The 22909-nt window shown below is 40.4% G+C and overlaps 1 protein-coding gene across 1 annotated transcript; it reads left to right on the top strand.

Moving 5' to 3' along the window:
* Positions 1 to 14: 14 nt before the first annotated feature.
* On the top strand, positions 15 to 22466 carry LOC101740277 (myrosinase 1). Its single transcript, XM_038017995.2, has 9 exons — positions 15 to 2300; positions 6203 to 6309; positions 6543 to 6857; positions 10983 to 11243; positions 14272 to 14360; positions 15189 to 15336; positions 17480 to 17643; positions 19811 to 19960; positions 22192 to 22466. The coding sequence occupies exons 1-9, from the start codon at positions 2272 to 2274 to the stop codon at positions 22411 to 22413; spliced, it is 1485 nt and encodes a 494-aa protein (XP_037873923.1). The 5' UTR covers positions 15 to 2271; the 3' UTR covers positions 22414 to 22466.
* The last annotated feature ends 443 nt before the right edge of the window (positions 22467 to 22909 follow it).

Genomic DNA, 22909 nt, shown 5'->3' with positions numbered 1-22909 from the left:
ATCGATTCTGAACTCAACTGCAAACAACTGATGAAATTAAAGCAAGAAGCAAGCACTGAAGAAATTAAAGCAAGAACTGGTGGTAGGACCTCTTGTGAGTCCGCACGGGTAGGTACTACCACCCCGCCTATTTCCGCCGTGAAGCAGTAATGCGTTTCGGTTCGAAGGGTGGGGTAGCCGTTGTAACTATACTGAGACCTTAGAACTTATATCTCGAGGTGGGTGGCGCATTTACGTTGTAGATCTCTATGGGCTCCAGTAACCAATTAACACCAGGTGTGTGAGGCTGTGAGCTCGTCCATACATTAAGGAATTAAAAACAAAAAGCTGAGAGAAAGCGACCGTAATTAATCAACAGAAGGGGTGTGGTTTTTCATCATGATAACGCTATACCTCACACATCTTTAGCCACTCAGCAAAAATTAAGAGGCTGGGAGATGTTAATGCATCCGCCGTATAGTCCTGACTTTGCACCTTTAGATTTCGACCTGTTTCGGTCTCTTCAGAATTCTAGGCAGTGTACGGTTAACATCACAAGAGGACAGCCAAAACCAATTGTCGCGGTATTTTGATCAGAGCAATGGGATCATGTCTCTACCTATAAGTTGGCAAAAAGTTATCGAACCGTTTGGTTCAATAACTCGGTTTAGTTAAATGTAAATAAACTATATTAAAAAATGTTGTGAATTTTCTTAAAAAATGCGAAGAAAGATTTTCCCCAACCTAATATGTATTTGATCAACACCTATCCCCACTGTGAAAAAGTTTAAGATATCTGGGATCTATGCTCACGCCGGATGCCAGGGTGGAAGACGATATTGCGCACCGTATAAATGTAGCATGGCAGAAATGGCGGTCGCTAACAGGAGCTCTGTGTGATACCCGTATGCCCATAAAATAAAGTATACAAGACAGCCGTCAGGTCAGCCTTACTGTACGATTCCGAATGCTGGACAGTCAAGAAAACGCATGAACAGATGGTACATGTAACCGAAATGAATATGTTGCGCTGGTTGGGTGGGGTGACCAGGATGGACAGAGTTCGGAATGAATACATACGAGGGAACTTTAAAGTCGCATCAATTACAGACAAAATGACGCAAAATTGCCTTAGATAGCATGGCCATATCATGAGACGGGACGAAGACCATGTAATGAAAATCGCATTAAGCTTGCCAGAATAAAAGAGAGGTAGAGGCCGCTCGTCATCTACCTGGTGGTCAAACATCGTAAGAAAGCTCAATTGCCAAAACCGACAACCCAGGACAGATCAGCCTGGCGCCGAGTGAGGGTACCTGACCCCAGATAACAGGTACAGGGCGGAAGAAGAAGAAGAAGAAGTTATATACGAAGATATAATAATTAAATGACTTAACTTTAACAACATATAAGTTTAGGGGCAACCGCTACATGATGTCGATAGTTTCCATACAAAAAAAATACTTGTCTTAAAGTATTGTAATTTCAGGGCCCTGGTATAGGCTTCGGTAGCCATTAAAAACAATAAAATAGCGAATTTTCACTAAAGACGGATTAAAATTCCGCAAAGAGTAATGTTAAGGTTCTCTAGCAATTCGTCAGTGTGGTTGGAGCAGTTGTAATTTTTATTCGGACAATACCAATAATCGGTTGAGATTTCAATGGGGCCGCTTCACTGATGGGCATGGTGGTGACGCGGATCCTTGCGAGCTTAGACACTATGCTACTAATTTCTCTTAGATCTTCGACTATCTAGCATAGAAGTTGCGGTTATTTTTTTATCAAGGAAGGATTACTTCAGGGCTTTTCAGTTTCATCAGAATAAGTGGTTGAGTAAATGTACAGCTAGGAGGGAACCGCGAAAGAAGGAGGGGCGTCCTAAAAATACTTGGATAGACTGTTTGAATGACGATATGCGAGAGAACAGTGTGATTGAAGTGATGATGTCTGATCAGCGCTGAATGGAAAAATACAAATACGTTGCGCCGAAACCACATTGTAGCATTGGGGCCAAAAGTAGTGGAAGAAGTAGTGTAACAAGAAGTAGTAGAAAACTTTAATGAAGAATAAGAACGAAGAAGAAGAAGAAGAAGAACAAGAAGTAGTGGAAGACTTTAATGCGAATAAAAAAGAACATTACAACAATTTAATTCTTCCTGAATATTTTTTTTGTGTTAATAAATGGAGTGGAGATAGTGTTCAGTGGAGATTCTGCACTGAGTCACTAGTGCAGAATATTATTAGCATTGTGTACGTGATAATACCGGAGGCTTCAACGATACAGTGATAACAATGAATTATTCGTGGATAGTTGTGTCTAGGTAAATATCTTATTTAATAATTTTTTTTATTGCTTAGATGGGTGGACGAGCTCACAGCCCACCTGGTGTTAAATGGTTACTGGATCCCATAGACATCTACAACGTAAATGCGCCACCCACCTTGAGATGTAAGTTCTAAAACCTCAGTAGAGTTACAACGGCTGCCCCACCCTTCAAGCCGAAACGCATTGCTGCTTCACGGCAGAAATAGGCGGGGTGGTGGTACCTACCCGCGCGGACTCATAAGAGTTCCTACCACCAGTAAATATATAATATATATTTGCATATAAAAATTTTAATCGTATAATTGATCAATTATTTCGCAGACGAATATTAGGCTCGGTTAGTATATCGGAGATTGGGCTAAATTTTCTATAGTAGTCTAATAGTCTAGTGTATTTTGGTTTCGTTATTTAACATATCGTCGAGTGAAGAGACTATTTGGTTTAAGCAATATTTTTTCAAAATTTACGCGAGAGCTATTTGAAGTTTAAAATTTGGGAAAATATCAGGACAAAAAAAAACCTTCATCAGCTATTTGAATGGGGCAAGCTTAATTGAAGTTTAATAAATTGAAGTTTAAATAAAACGTCGAATTGTTCTGACACTGATAATAGTCTAACATATATTTGTTTGTGCTGCTCTTAAAACCACAGATTCGCGTATGGAAAAACCGACCAAATTTATTTGTATTTAGATTTATTGTTAGTAATGTTTTTCCTCTCTAAGTACCGGTAATTTTTGTAAATACTTTGACATTGGCAAAATCAATGCCAAAAGCGTTGGAGCCAAATTCTGTATAAAAAGAAGAAGAAGACACTGATAAATGTATAAAATATACTAATACTAATACTATACTAATCTTCTTATAATAATATATAAAAATGAATTGCTGTTCGTTAGTCTCGCTAAAACTCGAGAACGGCTTTACCGATTTGGCTAATTTTGGTTTTGAATTATTTGTGGGAGTTCAGAGAAGGTTTAAAAGGTAGATAAATATGAAAATGCTCGGAATTAAATAAAAACAACAAAATTGTTTTTCCTTTAATGCGTCCCCCGTCGGACGAATTCCTTTTGTTTGTTTTAAGTTTATTATATACAAAAATTTAGGTCTTTTATTTGTCGATTTAGGCACTACGAAGTCTGCCGGGTCAGCTAGTACCAAATAAAACTGATCTTTAATTAAAAAGACAACCGTCGTATATTAAGTGAAAAGTCGCTTGAACCAAATGTCCTTTCACCCCTTGATATGGTGGCTCTTTGTACTATAGTGGAAATAATATAATAGTAAATCAGTTTTCTCGTTTGATGAAAATAATTATTTTTACGAGTTGATCTGGCGTTTCGGTATTATTGTTATTGTTATTTTTACGTTACATTACGTTACGAATATTTTACTGTTCCCTTGGTTCGTGTTAGTTCGTGAGCTATTGTTGATTAAAACGTAAAATTTAAAATTATTTAAAGAATATTTCAAACGGAGATTCCAGAAATAGCCAAAGTTAGGTTTAGAATAGACGTTATCAGGATGCACTAGACACAAATATGACGTAACAGAGGTGGCAGGAACGAATTGAACACAATGGGGAATAATAATAATAACAACATGACGAGAGCCTCGTGAAGGCAGAAAAGGACAAACTAATAAAACTAGAGGTCCCGCAGTAGTCGAAATTCGACTATAACTAATAGGAATTGTCAGTTTGTACTTGTACACTATTATAATTGTATTTTATACTTCTATGATCACAAATTTCGTCAAGACTACACTATAAAAAATATTACTAAAGACAAACAATATTTAATCTATTCTCAATTTGACCACAGACGTCAAGAACAAAAGTTTGAGAATAAATAAATAGTATGCATGCGTGTGTGCGTCAAATACATGGTATGTAGTGTGTGTAATGTTTTCTTTATTGATTTAATGTATCTTTTATGCATTATTTAAAAAAAAAAATTAGCATTGTGCACTTCTTCTCTATATTCTCTATAAGTGTGGAAAATTTCATACTCCTAAGTCCGCCCAATTTTCGTAAAGAGGGATACAAAGTTTTTGCTTCACGTATTAATATTTATAGATATTTAGACCTGGCCCACGAGACTACCGCCATGTGGCATGTTGATTCAACCATCATCGTTCCAATAGTTTTGACGATACACGGTTTACATGAAAACGTGGTAGTCTAATATTTAGTATTTTCTTAAATTTCCCGACCCTTAGATATAATTAAAATTATTTTACGGTTCAAACTCGCTTTTTAATACGCTTTTATTAGCTCCAGACGTAATCACAGCCCACCTGGTGTTAAGTGGTTACTAGAGCTCATAGATGTCTACGACGTAAATGCGCCACCCACCTTGAGATATAAGTTCTAAGGTCCCAAGTATAGTAGTCAGTTTTACTGGTAGGACCTCTTGTGAGTCCGCGCGGTTAGGTACCACCAACCCTGCCTATTTCTACCGTGAAGCAGTAATGCGTTTCGGTTTGAAGGGGGGGCAGCCGCTGTAACTATGCTTGAGACCTTAGAACTTATATCTGAAGGTGGGTGGCGCATTTGCGTGATGTCTATGGGCTCCAGTAACCACTTAACACTACACAACATCTAAGCAATAAATAAAAAAAAACAGGTTGCTCTTTTAAGCAATTATATCTCGGGAAGCAACAATCTTTTTGGGCTATCGCGCATAAAGATTACAGTTTCGTTATTCTTTCCATAAATAGCCCAATCTCGTGATGTTTGTCACTTGACATAAGTTATCTTATCTATTATTTTTGCGGTTTGATGTTATCTTTTAGTCTTATTGCGAGCATGTTAACGGAGCACAGATCGCGAAGGTGACCTTGCTAGTAACAACATATGAAGGTCATGACCACTTTCATCCATGACTATCGTCTTCACAATGTTTTTTTTTGTTGCTTAGATGACTGGTCGAGCTCACAGCCCACTTTGTGTTAAGTGGTTACTGGAGTTCATAGACATCTATAACGTAAATGCGCCACCCACCTTGAGATATAAGTTCTAAGGTCTCAAGTATAGTTACAACGGCTGCCCCACCCTTCAAACCAATTAGATCCTGTCTTCGGATGCTCGGAGAGCATTTAAGAAGGAGCATTCAAAGGCCTTTTTCTAAAAACTGCCCGTATGAGTCCTGAAATAGAATTCAGAGTATTAGCCTATAAATGTCCTGGACGAGTTAACCAACCAGGATGTTCATGCTAGGCCCCAGTATCCACAAAATATTTGATGCAAAAATATGACAGTAGCTGGTTCAATATTTAAATGTCGGCGAGTAACATCTCTTAGTCGTACGTCATCGTGAAAATCGCGTGATCGTCAAGCTGTAAAAATAGTTTTGATGTTGCCCAGTCTCGATCTTAACCGCTATTTCTCTGACGTCAGATCGGCCGTGAGCTAGCGTACCGATCTATGATAATAAAACAAAAATGATTTGTCCCTATCGCCACAAAAAAAGGAAATGGCCAGATAAAAAAACCACGAAAAATGTTCACGATTGACTTCCACAGTGAAGGAATAACATCGTGTAATAAAAAAAAAACCCGCTATTATAATTTGCGTAATTATTGGTGGTACCACCTCTTGTGAGTCCGCGCGGGTAGATCCCGCCACCCTGCCTATTTCTGCCGTGAAGCAGTAATGCGTTTCGGTTCGAAGGGCGGGTCAGCCGTTGTAACTATACTTAAGACCTTAGAACTTATATCTCAAGGTGGATGGCGCATTTACGTTGTGGATGTATAAGGGCTCCAGTAACCACTTAACACCAGGTGGGCTGTGAGCTCGTCCATCCATCTAAGCAATACGCAATAAAAAAAACAGTCTTAGCAATAAAAAAAATGTGTTTTCGTCAATATTCGAAATTAAAATTGAAGTTGTTCGTAGTTTGCTGTGCAGTGTTGCTTATGGCTCGAACTTAACCTTCCCCCCGGGCTTTAAGTTCGGTGCAGCATCAGCTTCATACCAAGTTGAGGGAGCTTGGAATGTCAGCGGTGAGTTTACAAGGATATTGCTTAAAGATTCCATTTTTTCCCTACCTATTCTCTGGTAGCCAAGGGGCTATTTTAGCTACGCCCGGACGAGAGGTTCCAATAAGCTTGGAATCCGTAAACAGGGCAATTTAATAAAAGTAACAATAATTTTTAATCTTTAGTCTGGGTACCTAGAAATTTAGACGGAATCAGCTAAACAATAAAACCAGTATTTAATAGTTTTTACATTCCAGACAAAGGTGAAAGCATATGGGATCGGCTAGTCCACACCAAACCTGAAGCGATAATGGATCTCACTAATGGAGACGTGACCTGCGACTCTTATCATCTTTGGGAGAGAGACATAGAAATGGCAACGGAGCTTGGTCTACATTTCTACCGCTTCTCTCTGTCTTGGCCAAGGCTTATGCCTACGGGTTTTAGTAATAAGATCAGCGAAGACGGCCAGAAGTACTACAACAACCTGATTGATGGGCTTTTGGATAAGGGGATTGAACCTCTTGTTACCATTTTTCATTGGGATTTACCCCAGAGTTTGCAGGATCTTGGTAAGTTGTTTTGATTAAATGAGGCATTACGATAAAAGTCTGCATGTGTGACCCAGAATACCTCAAACAATTCTAATTTAATGCCAATGATATTCTGGTCGTTTTCCTCTCGCTAAGGTCCTTGTGGTAGGATATGTTGAGACCAAGGACGTGTTGTCGACCCGTTCATGATTTTGCTGCGAAATCGAAATGATTTTGCTATTTGGAAGGATGTGATGGTATTTATACCAGTATAGGATTTCGATGAACTCAAATTTCTCTATACGGGCAGTTTTCTTTTTTTTTGGATCCTATCGAAATCGACTAACTACTTTGGGAATTTCTGACCTGTATGGTATATGATTGAAGCTTTTAACTGATAGCTTAACCGCATCTTTCAAGCAAGAACACATCACGGTAGGAATAATCAGCGTAGTATCTATACGTGTGAGATAAAAATGCGCTCTAGGACGTTAAGATTGATACCAATGCCCATTTTAGAATATGCGTTTTCATCTTTGTCCCGTAATATTAAATATTGCTTCACATTGGAAGTTTTACTGGTGGTAGGACGTCTTGTGTATCTGAACGGGTAGGAACCACCGCTCTACCTATTTCTGCCGTGAAGCAATCATGCGTTTGAAGGGTAGGGGAGCCGTTGTACTGTAACAGCTGAGACCTTAGAACTCATATATTGTCAAGGTGGGTGGCGGCATTTACATCGTGTGTCTATAGACTCCGGTAACCACTTAACATCAGGTGGGCCGTGAGCTCGTCTACTCAGCTAAGAGCTTACAAGATTATAAAGCGAAGTTATAAAATGTCTGTACTGCCATCGGTCCTTGACGCCTGTGCAAATTTGCAAAATTATTTTTGCGTCTTGTAACCTGTGAAAATTACGTTCTAAGAGTAAAGTTAACAAAAGAATTTTTAGGCTTACAAACTTTTTTTTAAAACATGCTAAATAATAAAACACTTTTGATTCACATCACAGCGTTTTGAAGCGACCTTTACTGTCAGTTAATATTTTGAGTCACGTGTTTGCAAAGGCGTATTTTACGTTGGCACCTTGTTATCAAGTCACGCCATTTTTCTAGAGTTTTTTTTTTTTTTTTTTTGGTCAGGAGGAAATCGCCGGACTTCCGCCCTTTTCTGGGGATACTGGGCGGGGTATGTCAGAGTCGAACTGACTAAAACCTCCTGTCGCTCAACAACCAACGTCCAAACCTCACATGAGACAGAACTCATGACAAGGCAAAGGGGGGAAAGTGAAGCGTTTAGTGCGGAGGACATCTCTCCCATCACCCTCCCCCTCGGGACGCCGGACTGGCGGTCGTCGGCGCCATGACCACCAGCCCTCTCGGTCGGCAGACTGTCCGAAGCCCGCCTAGATGGCGCTGATTAGAGTGGGTTACCCTACGGAATACCCCGCTGGGCCAGAACCAGCGTGGATCGAGGATAGCCGGCCTTTCATCACCCGGATGCTCTTGCGTAAAACGCGTGCAGAGCAGCTTGCACGTCGTCTTCTAAGTCCCCCCTCGCCGGTCCCCAGACCGACATGTGAGGGGGACCCGAAACACTTAGAGGGCCAGGGCTTAGGCGAGATCCGCCTCCCTGGCCCCCGCTCGACGGCGGCGGGATTGTGCGTCTCTCACGCGCCCCGCCGCCTCCTTCTGCGAGATAGTGCACTCGCAGAAGTCGAGCATCGCCTTCCACGACTCGTCGTCGCCGAGCATCGATGCCACAACACTCGGCAACGACAAGTCGGTTCCTATTTTTGCGACGAGGACACGGCGCCACCCCTCCCATGCTGGGCAGGCGACGAGCGTATGCTCTGCCGTGTCCAGGTCGCAACCACAATGGTGGCACTCTGCCGTCGGCTCGGCTGTGATCCGGTGCAGGAACTCACCGAAACAACCATGCCCAGTGAGCACCTGCGTGAGCCGGAAAGTGAGGCGTCCTCTGTCACGATTCACCCAATCCACAAGGACCGGGCGAATCGCCTCGACGGTCCTACGACCAGCCGAAGGATCAGCCAGCCGTCTGGACCATGACTCCAGCACGGACCGCCGAGATTGGGCCCTCCGCGCTCTGACCACACTGGGGCTGGGACGCGCCACGCCCCGGGCACGAAGGTCAGCCCGCCACTTATAGTCAGCGGCGAGCGCCTCCGCTTCCAGAACCCAAGGCGGCGTCCCAGCCAGTACACACGCCGCCTCAAAGGAGATGGTGCGATAATCACGGATGACCCTGGCCGCGATGGTGCGTTGCGGCCGTTGCAGCAGCTTCGCCATCCCCACGGCCAGGGACTGGCCCCACACGGGCGCCCCATATAGGGCCATTGATCGCACCACCCCCGTATAGAGACGGCGCGTCACCTGGTCAGGCCCCCCGACGCTGGGCAGAAGCCGGCTTAACGCGCCGTCCACCCCCAACAAACGAGGGACCAGGTTCTGAAAGTGAGCACGGAAGGTCCAACGACTGTCCAGAATGAGGCCGAGGTACTTCAACTGCACCCCGACCCCTATACGGACGCCTCCAACCACGATATGGGCATCGACAGGTGGCACTCTCCGGGGCCTGTGGAACCACATGGCCTCGGATATACTGAGCGGCACGTCGAGGCCCAATCTCCTAATTTTGCCGACGACATGCGCCACCCCAGCCGTAGCAAGACGGGCAGACTCAGCAAAACTCCCCCCCCGGGCCACGACCAACGTGTCGTCTGCGATTTTTCTAGAGTATTAGATAATCTTATAATACATAAAATTTACGTGTCGTGGCGCTTGTTGCCAAACTGCTCCGAAATGGCTCAACCGATTCTCATGAAATTTTGTGTGCATATCGGGTAGGTCCGATAATCGGTTAACATCTATTTTTCACAACCAACATTGACCCGAAGGTTGGTCCATCTAAAAAAAAAATATTTTCTAGAAATAATGTATAATATTATGGCAAAACATTTGCCGGGACAGCTAGTAATCTATATCTATACTAATATATAAATCTACAGTGGTTTTTACGGATGTTCCGTTATAACTACTGAACCGTGCATCCGATTCACTTGAAACTTGGTATCCATGTATAAAATACATGATGGATAGGCTAATATTTATATGAGTGTTGGACTCCCTACACCAATTGCGGGGGCTCCCTACACCAGTTGGTGATGAATCTTTGTGGGGGTGAGAAATAATAATGCTAATTTTAAATGCCCAGCGAAGCGGACGGGTACAGCTAGTAATATAATAAGTTTTGAAAATCGAGAGTTTAAAGACCAGGGTGACGTACCTTATACTTGGAATAATCAAAGGAATAATCATACGCCATTCGTTGAAGGGCGTATAGGTTTACGACACCTCCTCGACACAACAACGATGAGGTATCACTACGTATGATGACATTTTCAGAGCCTTGCATGACTCTACAACTCAGTTTACCGTGTCATGGGGGATTTAAACCAGAGACCGGTAGTAAGACGTCTTGTGATTCCGCACGGGTAGGTACCACCGCCCGCAATAATAGATAGGCTAATATTTATATGAGTGTTGGACTCCCTACACCAGTTGCGGGGGCGTTAATGATGAGAATCTTTGTGGGGGTCAGAAATAATAATGTTAATTTTAAATGCCCAGCGAAGCGGACGGGTACACCTAGTTGTCTATATGATCGTTTCCAAGTTTTTTTGACCCATCGTACAAACATATCCCAAAAACTCGCAAACCCTACTCTCAAACTCATGGAAGAAGGACGCGGAATGGTTTCGAAGTTTTCACATAGCTAATCCTTATATACATATGGACCGTTTATTTTGAAAGTGGTGTAAGTCCATTTTCTTTTGTTTCGAGAAAATTAATGGTTACTACTATAGTTGTTGATTTAAAAATACAGGCAAATCATATGAGGTCCGGCATTGTTTCTATTGTTTTATCAACATTTAATTTGTTTAAATAAATGTGTTATGTGTATTAAAGATGGTCGATTTTGAAATTTAATGACACCAGTCTTAATAAAACTGCGTTGAGTCCAATTTCGCAAAGATAAAACGGAATTTTTTAAACATAAGAAATTATCCGTCATCGAACTTCCAAATTACAAACTTCCAAAAATGAAAAGCTGCATGTTTCTTTTTATTATTATTCCCAGGTGGCTGGATGAATCCGCTGATAGTCGACTGGTTTGAGGACTACGCTAGGGTCGTGTTCTCTCTGTTCGCGGATAGAGTTAAAACCTGGGTCTCTATAAACGAGCCTGTATCGATTTGCGACTATGTTTATAACACTGGCGGAATGGCTCCTCCTATTTTCGAGCCTCACGTGGCCCCTTATGTGTGTACTAAGCATGTTTTGCTGGCTCACGCCAAAGCTTGGAGGATTTATGACGAGGAATTCAGGCCAATGTATAACGGTAAGTTTTTTAGTTAATAATTTGGTGCAGTTTTGTGTTTGTTTAATTAGGAACACCCAATTAGCATATCTCGACAATAATAGGGCAGTTATCAAATTTAATTCAGAAAAAAATTTCAACTTCATTCTAATTGAATATGTAATTTCGAAAAGGGTAAATCTCTGAAAATGTAAAATGTTCAGGAAATGAAAAAAACTGTTTTTTTTTTGCTAAAGCAGTGTAAAATTTAAAATATTAACTTTTGAGATATATTTTAGTGTTAATAATAATTAGCAATTGGAAATTACTGGAATGATTATAAAATGGGTGTAGGTAAGCCTCAAAACTACATGTATATGAAAAAACGTATTTGACAAAATATGCGACATGTGCCCTTTTCGAAATTGCATATTAAATTAATGTCGTCAATGCCATTATTACATTTAAGATAAGATAAAGAATGAGTATATCAGAGGAACCCTGGGAAAAGAATTCCGAATCAAGCGAGGAGTCAGGCAGGGAGACCCAATGTCCCCAAAGTTGTTTTCAGCAGTGCTAGAGAACGTCTTTCGCAACCTTGACTGGGAACATCTAGGCCTCAACATAGACGGAAGGAAACTAAACCACTTAAGATTCGCGGACGATATAGTTCTGCTTGAAGAAAATCCAAAGGCACTCGAAAAGATGATCCAAGCTCTAAATACTGAAAGCTCCAAAGTGGGGTTAAAAATGAACATAACAAAAACGAAATTGATGACTAACTCAGAAATAAGGCCCATTGAAATTGATGGACAAAAAGTAGAATATGTTGACGAATATTGCTACTTGGGTCAGATCATCTCCCCTAAAGACCAAACAACCAAGGAAATAAATAAGAGGATTGCTAATGGGTGGAAAAAATACTGGTCTCTTAAGGAAGTTGTAAAAGCTAAAGAACACAATATGGCAACGAAGAGGAAAGTATTCAATACTTGTATTCTCCCATGCATCACATACGGCTGCGAAACATGGTCCCTTACAAAACACCATAGAGAAAAACTGGGAAAGTGCCAGAGAGGTATGGAACGAAGCATGACAGGAACAAGAAGACAAGATAGAGTTAGCAATGTGCAATTAAGAGAAAAAACAAAACTAACTGACATCCTGGAAAAAATAGACCTCCAAAAATGGAGATGGACCGGCCATATGTTGAGATCTAGACAAGAAAAGTGGAGTCAAATTGTAACGAACTGGTATCCAAGAGATGGCAAGAGGTGTCGAGGACGTCAACAAATGCGATGGGAAAATGAGCTGAAACTTACCGCCGGACCCAAATGGAGAAGAGTTGCTCAAGATAGAAAACAATGGAGACTACTGGAGGAGGCCTTTGCCAGAAGGCACACTGAGTTGAGAGACATCTTATAAACAAACAAACCAAAAGATCCAATCACAAAGATAAATCTCAGCCAGTTTAAAGGGCTAATTATTATATTATTATTATTATATATCAGAGGAAGTGTGAAAGTGGCCCCGGTAAACAACAAATTAAGGAGCGGACGGTTAGCGTGGTATGGACATGTGATGCGTAGAGAGAAGATGCATGTGACTAGGAGATGTATGGAAATGGTAGTGCAAGGTAGAGGGGGAAGAGGTCGACCGAAGAAGACATGGATGGAGTGTGTGAATGACGATATGAGAGAGAGAGAGAGGAGTGAGTGTTGAGATGACGGCTGATAGAAGAGAATGGAAGAGAAAAATTAGCTGTGCCGACCCCACCTAGTGGGATAAGGTGGAGAAAAACAAAAAAGAATGCCATTATTACATTTTTCTCTTGCATACATATCGGAAGTCCTAAATAGAATGAAATTCTCCACCCGCCATCGGAAAAAGTCGAAGCGAGAAGAATTGAGCTTGAATTGTATCATAATCAAAATTTCTATTATTTCCGACGTATACTTTACATGGTCTTTACGGACAACAAACAAACGGAAATAATGTTTATGACAATAAAGCGCGCGAGATTAAGTCGTACAAGTAGATTTAATTGTGTATACAGCTCGCGTTATTCGGAGATAATTCAGTTGTATAGTTTAGCAGCTCACTATCTATATATTAATACGTGAAGCAAAAACTTAGTATCCCTTTTTACGAAAATTGCGCGGACGGAGGAGTATGAAATTTTCCACACTTATAGAGAATACAGAGAAGAAGTGCACAATGCTAATATTTTTTCAAAATAATGCATAAAAGATGCATTAAATCAATAAAGAAAACATTACACACACTATATACCATGTGTTTGACGCACACACGCATGCATACTATTTATTGTCAAACTTTTGTTCTTGGCGTCTGTTGTCAAATTGAGAATAGATTAAATATTGTTTGTCTTTGTTAATATTTTTTATAGTGTAGTCTTGGCGAAATTTGTGATTATAGAAGTATAAAATACAATCATAATAGTGTACAAACTTACAATTCCAATTAATTATAGTCGAATTTCGACTAGTCCATTCTATTATACATTACTGCTTCGCAGTAGCTAGCATTAGGCGGGATAATCTTAGCCTACGAGCTAGTACGAGCTTTACTAATGAAATACGTACTTAACAATTGTTCACGATTGACTTCCACGGTGAAGGAATAACATCGTGTAATAAAAATCAAACCCGCAAAAATATAGTTTGCGTAATTACTGGTGGTAGGACCTCTTGTGAGTCCGCACGGGTAGGTACCACCACCCTGCCTATTTCTGCCGTGAAGCAGTAATGCGTTTCGGTTTGAAGGGTGGGCCAGCCGTTGTAACTATACTGAGACCTTAGAACTTATATCTCAAGGTGTGTGGCGCATTTGCGTTATATATGTCTATGGGCTCCAGTAACCACTTAACACCAGGTAAGCTGTGAGCTCGTCCACCCATATAAGCAATAAAAAAAAAACTTGGAAAGCTTCTCCGGAAAAAACTTTTGTGGGGGCGCTCCACAAGGAGAGTTTCTTGCTTACTGACTTTTCTTACAGTCATCCATCAGCAATAAGCTTCTATTATTAGAAGGTATTCCTTCGTTTTCAGGTGAAATCTCGTTGGCCATTCCCCTGATCTGGCACGAAGCATTATCTGCTGAGCATGAAGAACTTGCTGAATTGCTAAGAGAAAATATAGTAAGTGAAATGCTAATTTCCGTTTTATTAGCTCAGACCTTCAGGGGCTAAAGCAGGCCATATGTGTCATCAGAGCACAAAATATCTTTACTCGAATCTATCCATAAATACATGAAGTCAGCATCGGAACGGTACTTCGATAAGGCTATGCGTCATGATAATCGCCTTATCGTTGCCGCCGCTGTCTACTCCCCTAATTCTGATCACACAGGAGCCAGTCACCGTCGACGCCCCAGACACGTCCTTACGGATCCATCAGATCCAATAACCTTTGCCCTTAGACGCCTTCAGCTCTAACACTAGGTGCAGGCTTAGGGACTCCGGTAACCGTACTCGTCGAACTCGACAAAGAGTTCGCCGTGCAACGTAACCCATGAATCAGCTCGCTGAGTTTATCGCCGGATCTTCTCAGCGGGTCGCGGGTCGCGATCCGGTAGTAGATTAAGTAGTTGATAGAGGCGCTCGAGTAGCTGTTAGCAAATCCCACCCCTTCTGGCTGAGCCTTTGCTCGCCCACCTGTCCTGGTGAAACTGGAAAGGCCTCCGGGCCACCAGCAATCCTTCAATCAGAAAAAAAATATTCAATATCTTTACTGCTTGATGTTTATCTACAGAAGTGCTTGCTATCCGCGCTTCTGATTTAGATTGAGCACTAGCTTTTTTTTTATTGCCCTTGTAGGCAGACGAGCATACGGCCCACCTGATGGTGAGTGGCTACTGTCGCCCACAGACTTCAGCAATGCCAGGGGCAGAGCCAAGCCGCTGCCTACCGCTAAAACATTGTTCAGCTTTTACATTCACGAAAGACAATAATATCCACTTCTTTCAGGCCGGTCGGTATAGTCACCCAGTCTACTCAAAGGAGGGAGGTTGGCCACCGTCTCTGGAGAAGCATCTGGAAGAGGTCGGCAAACGCAAGGGATTCAACAAATCGGTCCTCCCGCCTTTCACGAAAGAGGAAATAGATTTGATTAGAGGTACTTTTTTAATACTCTTTTATTAGCTTCAGACGTATGTATGTTATTATGTTTGTAACGGAATCTTTGAACATGATTTTGACCCCCTTCAAAACGTCGGATTAACTCGAAATTTGGTATAGTTATTAAGGAACGATGACAATTCAATATTTAAAAAAAATGTAAAAAAAATATTGAAATAATTGAAATTCAACGAAATAATGAGAAAATAAATAATAATATAAAAAAAAATAACAAAATACGCTTTTAATAAAAATCCAAATAATTAATTTTTTCTTACACTATTTTTAATTCAAATTTATTAAAATTTATTTTCTATGTTTTAGTTGAATTTTCTATAAAAGCGTATTTTGTTAGTTTTTTAAACTATTATTTATTGTATTTCATATTTGTATTTCAAAGAAATAGCGCGATACAAGAAACCCTTTGCTCGCGGCCCGGCCCTAAATATTATATATAGGTACTCAATCCAGATATCGGAGCAGTGAAAATCCACAGTCACGCTAAGTACATCCTATCGGATCCTCCTGATCCATTCTCAGCACTTTTAGACTTTAAAAATGACCCTCAAGCCGAAGAAACATCCTGCAAAAAATTGAATTTGCGTAATAACTTGTGGTTGCGCTTTGCATCTAGACTGGCGGCATCTACGCTGTTGATGTCTATGGGCTCCGGTAACCATTGAATACCAGGTGGTCCGTGATCTCGTTCACTCATTTAAGCAATAAAAAAATAACATGTGTGCAATTCACACGTGTTAGAAGTGAAACCTTCAAAAATTAAAATACAATTATCCTAAATGTCTAAGTATATTATTAGTAAAATTTTGTCATTAGTAAATAATTGTAAATCACCTTTTATAGTATGAGGTAGCGCCCTCTGTGAATTGATATTTTAACATCACGTATATCCTAAATTAAAATTCACTACAAGAGGTTTCATAAACACGTTAGTATTAAAACATCTCACAGATGGCGCTGTATTAAAAATAAAATACTTTATACGTATGTTTTAAAGTATGTAGGAACTGAGCATTCTGTCTCACTTTTTCTCTCGATCTTTCTCACTTGCTTGCTCCCTACTCTCACTCCATGGCTAGTTGCTTCATGCTACGTTCGCCCTGTCTTACTTTCTCTCAATCGGTCTCAATCGCTCTCTCTCTCTCTTTTTCGTCACTTCCGTTGCATACCTGCGTGACGTTGCATCTGTAAAATTTTTACCCTCATGCGCCTAAAGAAGTTTCACTTCAATAAATAATGTTAGTTATATTTTTTTTAAGTGTAACTTTTTTTAAACATACTTTTGAGTGAATTTAATCTCTTCGTCGATCAAGTGGTTAATGATTTTAAGTGTAGGTACTCGGATCCGGGTCGGATTACTGGTCTAGGTCGATCTGATCGAGAGACGTTTGACATCTTTGTATCTTGTATTTTACTTGAAAACAGTGGTCCCGCAGTAGTCGAAATTCGACTATAATTAATTGAAATTATAAGTTTCAACATTATTATGGACCTATCGTCAAAAACTTTACTTCTATAACCACAGATTTCGGCAAGGCTACAACTTAGACAAATAATATTAACTATTGTTAATTTGACCAATTAACTTTAACAATAAACAAAAGAGTATACCTAATATATGCGTGTGTGTGTCAAACACATGGTCTGTAAAATGTTTTTTTATTGATTTAATAAAACATCATAATTTAATAAATATATATTAGCCCTCTGTACTCCTAAATCTATACTAATATACGCCCTCTCTAAATCTATACTAATATATAAATTCACAGTGGTTTTTACGGATGTTCCGTTATAACTACCTACTGAACCATGCATCCGATTGACTTAAAACTTGATATCCATGTAGAAAATACATGTACTTAATGGATAGGCTAATATTTATATGAGTGTTGGACTCCCTACACCAGTTGCGGGGGCGTTAATAATGAGAATCTTTGGGGGGGTGAGAAACAATAATGTTAATTTTAAATGGCCAACGAAGCGGACGGTTACAGCTAGTTCTCTATAAGTGTGTGAAATTTCATACTCCTCCGTCGGCGCAATTTTCGTAAAAAGGGATACAAAGTTTTTGCTTCATGTATTAATTTAGAGATAAATCCTAAAGGATCCATTGTATGCAGGTACATACGACTACTACGGAATGAATTTCTACACGAGTCGTCTGGTGCGGAAGGCGAGGCCCGGCGAATCTATCGGAGCCTGGCCAATGAACGGAGCCCCTGATTTTGACGCAGCCTTCGAGAAAGATCCAAGCTGGGTCGCCGGCTATTCTAGCTGGTTCTATGTTAGTTAGTTAGGGGTTAAAGTATGAAATTGCCGATTTGTACTAAAAAATTAAAATCCTTTTTTTTTTTCATCTATACTTCACTACATAGTATAAAACAAAGTCGCTTTCTCTGTCCCTATATCTGTCCCTATGTATGCTTAAATCTTTAAAACTACGCATTGGATTTTGATGCGGTTTTTTTAATAGATAGAGTGATTGAAGAGGAAGGTTTATGTGTTTAATAACATCCATTAAATAGTGGAGAAAACATCACGGTAAGACCAATACAAGTGGAGCACCAATAAAGAATGTTTCAAAATATATTCACTTTCTTCATAAATGAAGTGGATACCCTACCAGTACCCCCCAAATTTAGCGTTATGCCAAAGTAACTATTCCACGTGGGCGGATTCGCGGGCAAAAGCTAGTCTATCATATTTATTTAATCAAAATATCTACATTATTACCTATTACCCATACATTGCTGCCATCTAATAGGAAGGTCATTTATGCCTTTGCGATAGAACTCTTGTGATCTAAGTTCCACGAATTTTGTGAAAGCATTTTGTACTGCCTCCTGGGAAGAAAACTTTTTATCACGTAGAAAATTGTTCAAATCACGAAAAAATGGCAGTCCGTTGGAGCAAGGTCTGGCGAATACGGAGGGTGACGAATGGTTTCAAATTGCAGTTCCGGTAGAGTTAAAATGGTTTCTCGTGCTGTATGAGGTCTCAAGTCATCATGGAGCAATAATGGTGAAGATCGATATGAATCGATCCCAGAAAGTTGGGGCTGTTTCACTGCAAGCTTCATATCATTGTTCGGAGTTCGGCACAGTAGACATCTGCCGTTATTGCTTGATCAGATCGGAGAAAGCTATAGTGAATAACACCATGCTGAGACCACCAAACAGTTACCAAACAGCAACACAAGTTTCAACACGCGTTTCTTTTTATAGATCATTCAAATCATGAAACACCCATTTTTCATATTTTATTTTATTTTATTCATTTGGTTCAAATGAATCAATATTCTTGGTAAGGTAACGTTAAAGCATGCCGCTAATTCCCGGGTAGTTTGGCTCGGATCGGCTTCCACCATCTCTTTTAATTCATTGTTATTCACATGTGTGTGGTCTTCCACATGGCTCGTTCTTCAAACCCAAATTTCCATCACAAAAGCGTTTAAACCAAAATCGCACGGTGCGTTCATTAGCGGTCCCCTTTCCAAACGCAACATTGATATTGCTAGCTGTTTCTGCAGCGTTAGTTTCGCGTCTGAACTCGTGTTTATAAATCACTCGAATTTTCTAAGTATCCATCTTTCTTGCCTAAGCTGAATAAAAAAAAACTGAGAGTCGATAATCGAATGTTGCACATTTTTTAAAAGAAGAACCTCATAGGTACCGTTTGAAAAAAGTTTCACTCAAAAATCTCAAGCCATGAAGGCTCTATATCAATTCGAAGTACCTATTAAAATAAAACGGCAATTTCATACTTTAACCCCTTTTATATACGCATATAGATAATAGACCCCCAGTCACTTTGAGAAGGCAATTTTTTTTTATTAATACGAAAACTGGGTTCAATTTAACAGATAAACTGAGTGGACGAGCTCACAGCCCACCTAGTGTTAAGTGGTTACTGGAGCCCATAGACAGCTACAACGTAAATGCGCCACCCACCTTGAGATATAAGTTCGAAGGTCTCAAGTATAGTTACGACGGCTGCTCCACCCTTCAAACCGAAACGCATTACTGCTTCACGGCAGAAATAGGCGGGGTGGTGGTACCCACCCGCGCGGACTCACAAGAGGTCCCACCACCAGTAATTACGCAAATTATAATTTTGCGGGTTTCATTTTTATTACACGATGTTATTCCTTCACCGTTGAAGTCAATCGTGAACATTTGTTGAGTACGTATTTCATTAGAAAAATTGGTACCCGCCTGCGGGATTCGAACACCGGTGCATCGCTTCAACACGGATGCACCGGACATCTTATCCGTTAGGCCACGACGACTTGAATACGAAAATCATGGTAAAAGAATCCGTTTATTATAGCGTGCGTAATGTGGAATAACCGCGAAAGTTTAAAACAATTATTCGTTTAGGTAACTTTCTCGTGGGCAATACGGAAATAGTGTATGAGAACTTTTTTAAATGTTATTTCTTCTTTCTTTCAGGTAACCCCTGAATATTTCCGACCTCAAATTATGTGGTTGAAAGAAAAATACGGGGACCTGAAGTTCTTGATCACTGAAAACGGTATTTCGACTGGACCAGGATTGGATGACAGAATGAGGGTCGAGTATTATAGGGATCATTTAAAAGAGGTTAACAAATGTGCTTACTTGTAAGGAGTTAAGTATACGTGTGTTCGCAGTGTATATCGCAGCGGTCGGGGAACTTTTTTAATTATGACCTCAAAATATTTTTGTGTAAGTTGATATTATTACCCCATGGCGAAGAACTAAAAAAAAACGAAATCACTTCTTTTTAGTATCTTTCATATTATAGCCCCCGTGATAATTTGGAAAAGAAAACAATAACTAAAAATTTAACCATTCTAAAGAAGTTTCACTCGACACACAAAAGTTTCATTTTTACCCCCCAAAATTTCCAATTACCCCATTTGGGGTAATTTACGCCGGTTCCCCGACCGCGGGTATATCGGAACATAGCCTTCACTACAATTAAAGAACACTTCAATCTATTTAAAGCTGCTATATTCATACGATTTCCACTTCCTACACTAGTGCTATTTCGGTGAGTCTCCAACAATAGCTAGCTGATTTAAGCTAAAAATTAAACCTTCTCCTATGTGTAGTTGCGGTAAATCTATCGGTACTTTAGATCATATCTTTCTGGAATGCGCTCTTAATGATGAATGCCCACCACTAACTAGTTTACTAACTAACACTAACATCCCGTTCCCAAGTTAATATGAACTATCTCTTAACATTCCCTAATCCTAAAGTTGTAAATGCATTAGCTTATTTTATTTCCCGCAATAACATTAAACTGTAAAAATATTTACAAATTTTTCTCCTGTTCTCATTCTTCTCATCTACCATCATCTATCTATATCACTGATATTCTATCTACCTGACATTGGCAGAGTCATTCGTCAAAGAAGAGACTCGAGTAAAAAAAAAAGGTAGCTTTTTGGTTTAATAAATGTTATGGCGCTGTTTTTAAAATCTTTCCACTTGCTACTACTTCTTCTTCTTCTTCTTCTTAGTCGTATACTTCATTGCTAAAGGTCGTGTCCCTGAAAGCCCTTCGTGGCTCTTTGCACCATCAGCTTCCATTTGCTTCGGTTTTCGGCTTCTCTCGGGGCGTTCGCAACAGAGAGTCCAGTGAGCGCAGCTATCTGATCCGACCAACGGTTCGGTGGCCGGCCGGCGGGTCTTTTCGCTTCTACATTGCTCACCACAATCAATCTTTCAAGGTTGTCTTGCTACTACGGCGCCACCTTACTTGGCTACTTTTCACCTAACACTTTTTAATATACCGAGATGTTATTATTTACTTCTACCCTCCATTACTGCACAACCAAAACGAATTTCATAGTTTTTTTTTTTTTAGTTTATGGCCTGGTATCTAGACCTTTAGGCCAAGTATCATAGATAATGCATTAAAATTAACTGGAATACTATTATTTACATTTTATTGCACTCAGAAAGAGACAATATTTTGAGGCCAGGCAGTATATTTGGGTTTTGATTTTCAAGTTATCAGGTTTCCCAGTTGTGAGATGGCGTCCTAGATAGTAACTCTAAGCTTACCTGTTGTTCGGTAGATAGCAGGGCCATTGGACATGATAATATAAATTCTGCTGTCGCAATTCCCCCTGTTTTACTCATTGGTCCAAAATGATTGAATAAATGACTGATTTCCGCCAGAAATAAATAGCGTAGTAGTGGCTACCTATACAGATTCTCAATGTCGAATTAAAAAAAATTATATTGCTTATATGGGTGGACGAGCTCACAGCCCACCTGGTGTTTAGTGGTTACTGAGGCCCATAGACATCTAAAACGTAAATGCGCCAGCCACTTTGAGATATAAGCTCTAAGGTCTCAAATATAGTTACAACGGCTGACCCGCCCTTCGAACCGAAACGCATTACTGCTTCACGGCAGAAATAGGCAGGGTGGTGGTATCTACACATGCGGACTCACAAGAGGTCTTACCACCAGTAATTACGAAAATTATAATTTTTGCGGGTTTGATTTTTATTACACGATGTTGTTCCTTCACCGTGGAAGTCAATCGTGAACATTTGTTGAGTACGTATTTCATTAGAAAAATTGGTACCCGCCTGGGATTCGAACATCGGTGCATCGTTCAACAAGAATGCACCGGACGTTGTATCCTTTAGGCCACATCGACTTCTAGAAATAAATTCTGCTGTCGCAATTGCCCCTGTCCTACTCATTGGTCCAAAATGATTGAATAAATGACTGATTTCCGCCATAAATAAATAGTATAGTAGGGGCTACCTATACAGATTCTCAATATGAAGTGAATTAAAAATTTATTCAAATTATTTCTTCATCAGTTACTTCTAGCCATCCACGAGGACGGCGTTAACGTGGTGGGATTCACAGCGTGGACCCTGATGGACAACTTCGAGTGGAACGATGGTCTCGGATCCAAATTCGGATTATACGAAGTGAACTTCACCTCTCCGCAGCGCACGCGGACGCCACGTGCTTCAGCGCACTACTATAAGAGCATCATCGACACACATTCAATCCCAAAGACTATTTATGAAAACTAATAGCTGTATCGGATACTTTGGTGTAAATAAATAAATAGAATAGTTACACATGCTTGAAGTATTTTATTATTTTAATTTTAAAGGGTTCCTTCGTGGTATCGTTGCGATAATTAGATAATTGTTTATTGTCGTTATTATCTAAAATTTGTTGACCGTTGTCACAAAGACACAACATACGGCGCCCTAGACACGTCCTTACGGATCCATCAGATCCAATAACTCTTACATTAGATGCGTTCAGCTCTATCTAACATTAGGAGCAGGCTTAGGGACCCCGGTACACGTACTCGTCGAACTCGGCAAAGAGTTCGACGTGCAACCTAACCTGAACATCAGCCCGCTGAGTTTTTCGCCAGATCTTCTCAGCGGGTCGCGATTCCGATCCGGTAGTAGATTCATTCGCGAAGTAGTTGCTCTTGAGTTGTAGGTCTCCTTTGGAGGCGCTCGGGTAGTTGTTAGCAAATCCCTCTCCTCCTGGCTGAGCTCGTGCTCGTCC

The sequence above is a fragment of the Bombyx mori genome, chromosome 20, assembly GCF_030269925.1.
Source record: "Bombyx mori chromosome 20, ASM3026992v2".
NCBI classification, from domain to species: Eukaryota; Metazoa; Arthropoda; class Insecta; order Lepidoptera; family Bombycidae; genus Bombyx; species Bombyx mori.
The sequence above is the reverse complement of the archived record's forward strand: the minus strand, read 5'-3'. Positions and strand labels throughout refer to the sequence as shown.

Excerpts from the sequence above, each read along its gene's own strand:
- LOC101740277 (XM_038017995.2), top strand. The coding sequence starts at position 2,272 with ATGAATTATTCGTGGATAGTTGTGTCTAG. Across the intron at positions 2,301-6,202 it reads TCGTGGATAGTTGTGTCTAG|TTTGCTGTGCAGTGTTGCTT; the intron begins GTAAATATCTTA and ends AGTTGTTCGTAG. Across the intron at positions 19,961-22,191 it reads ATAGGGATCATTTAAAAGAG|TTACTTCTAGCCATCCACGA; the intron begins GTTAACAAATGT and ends TTTCTTCATCAG.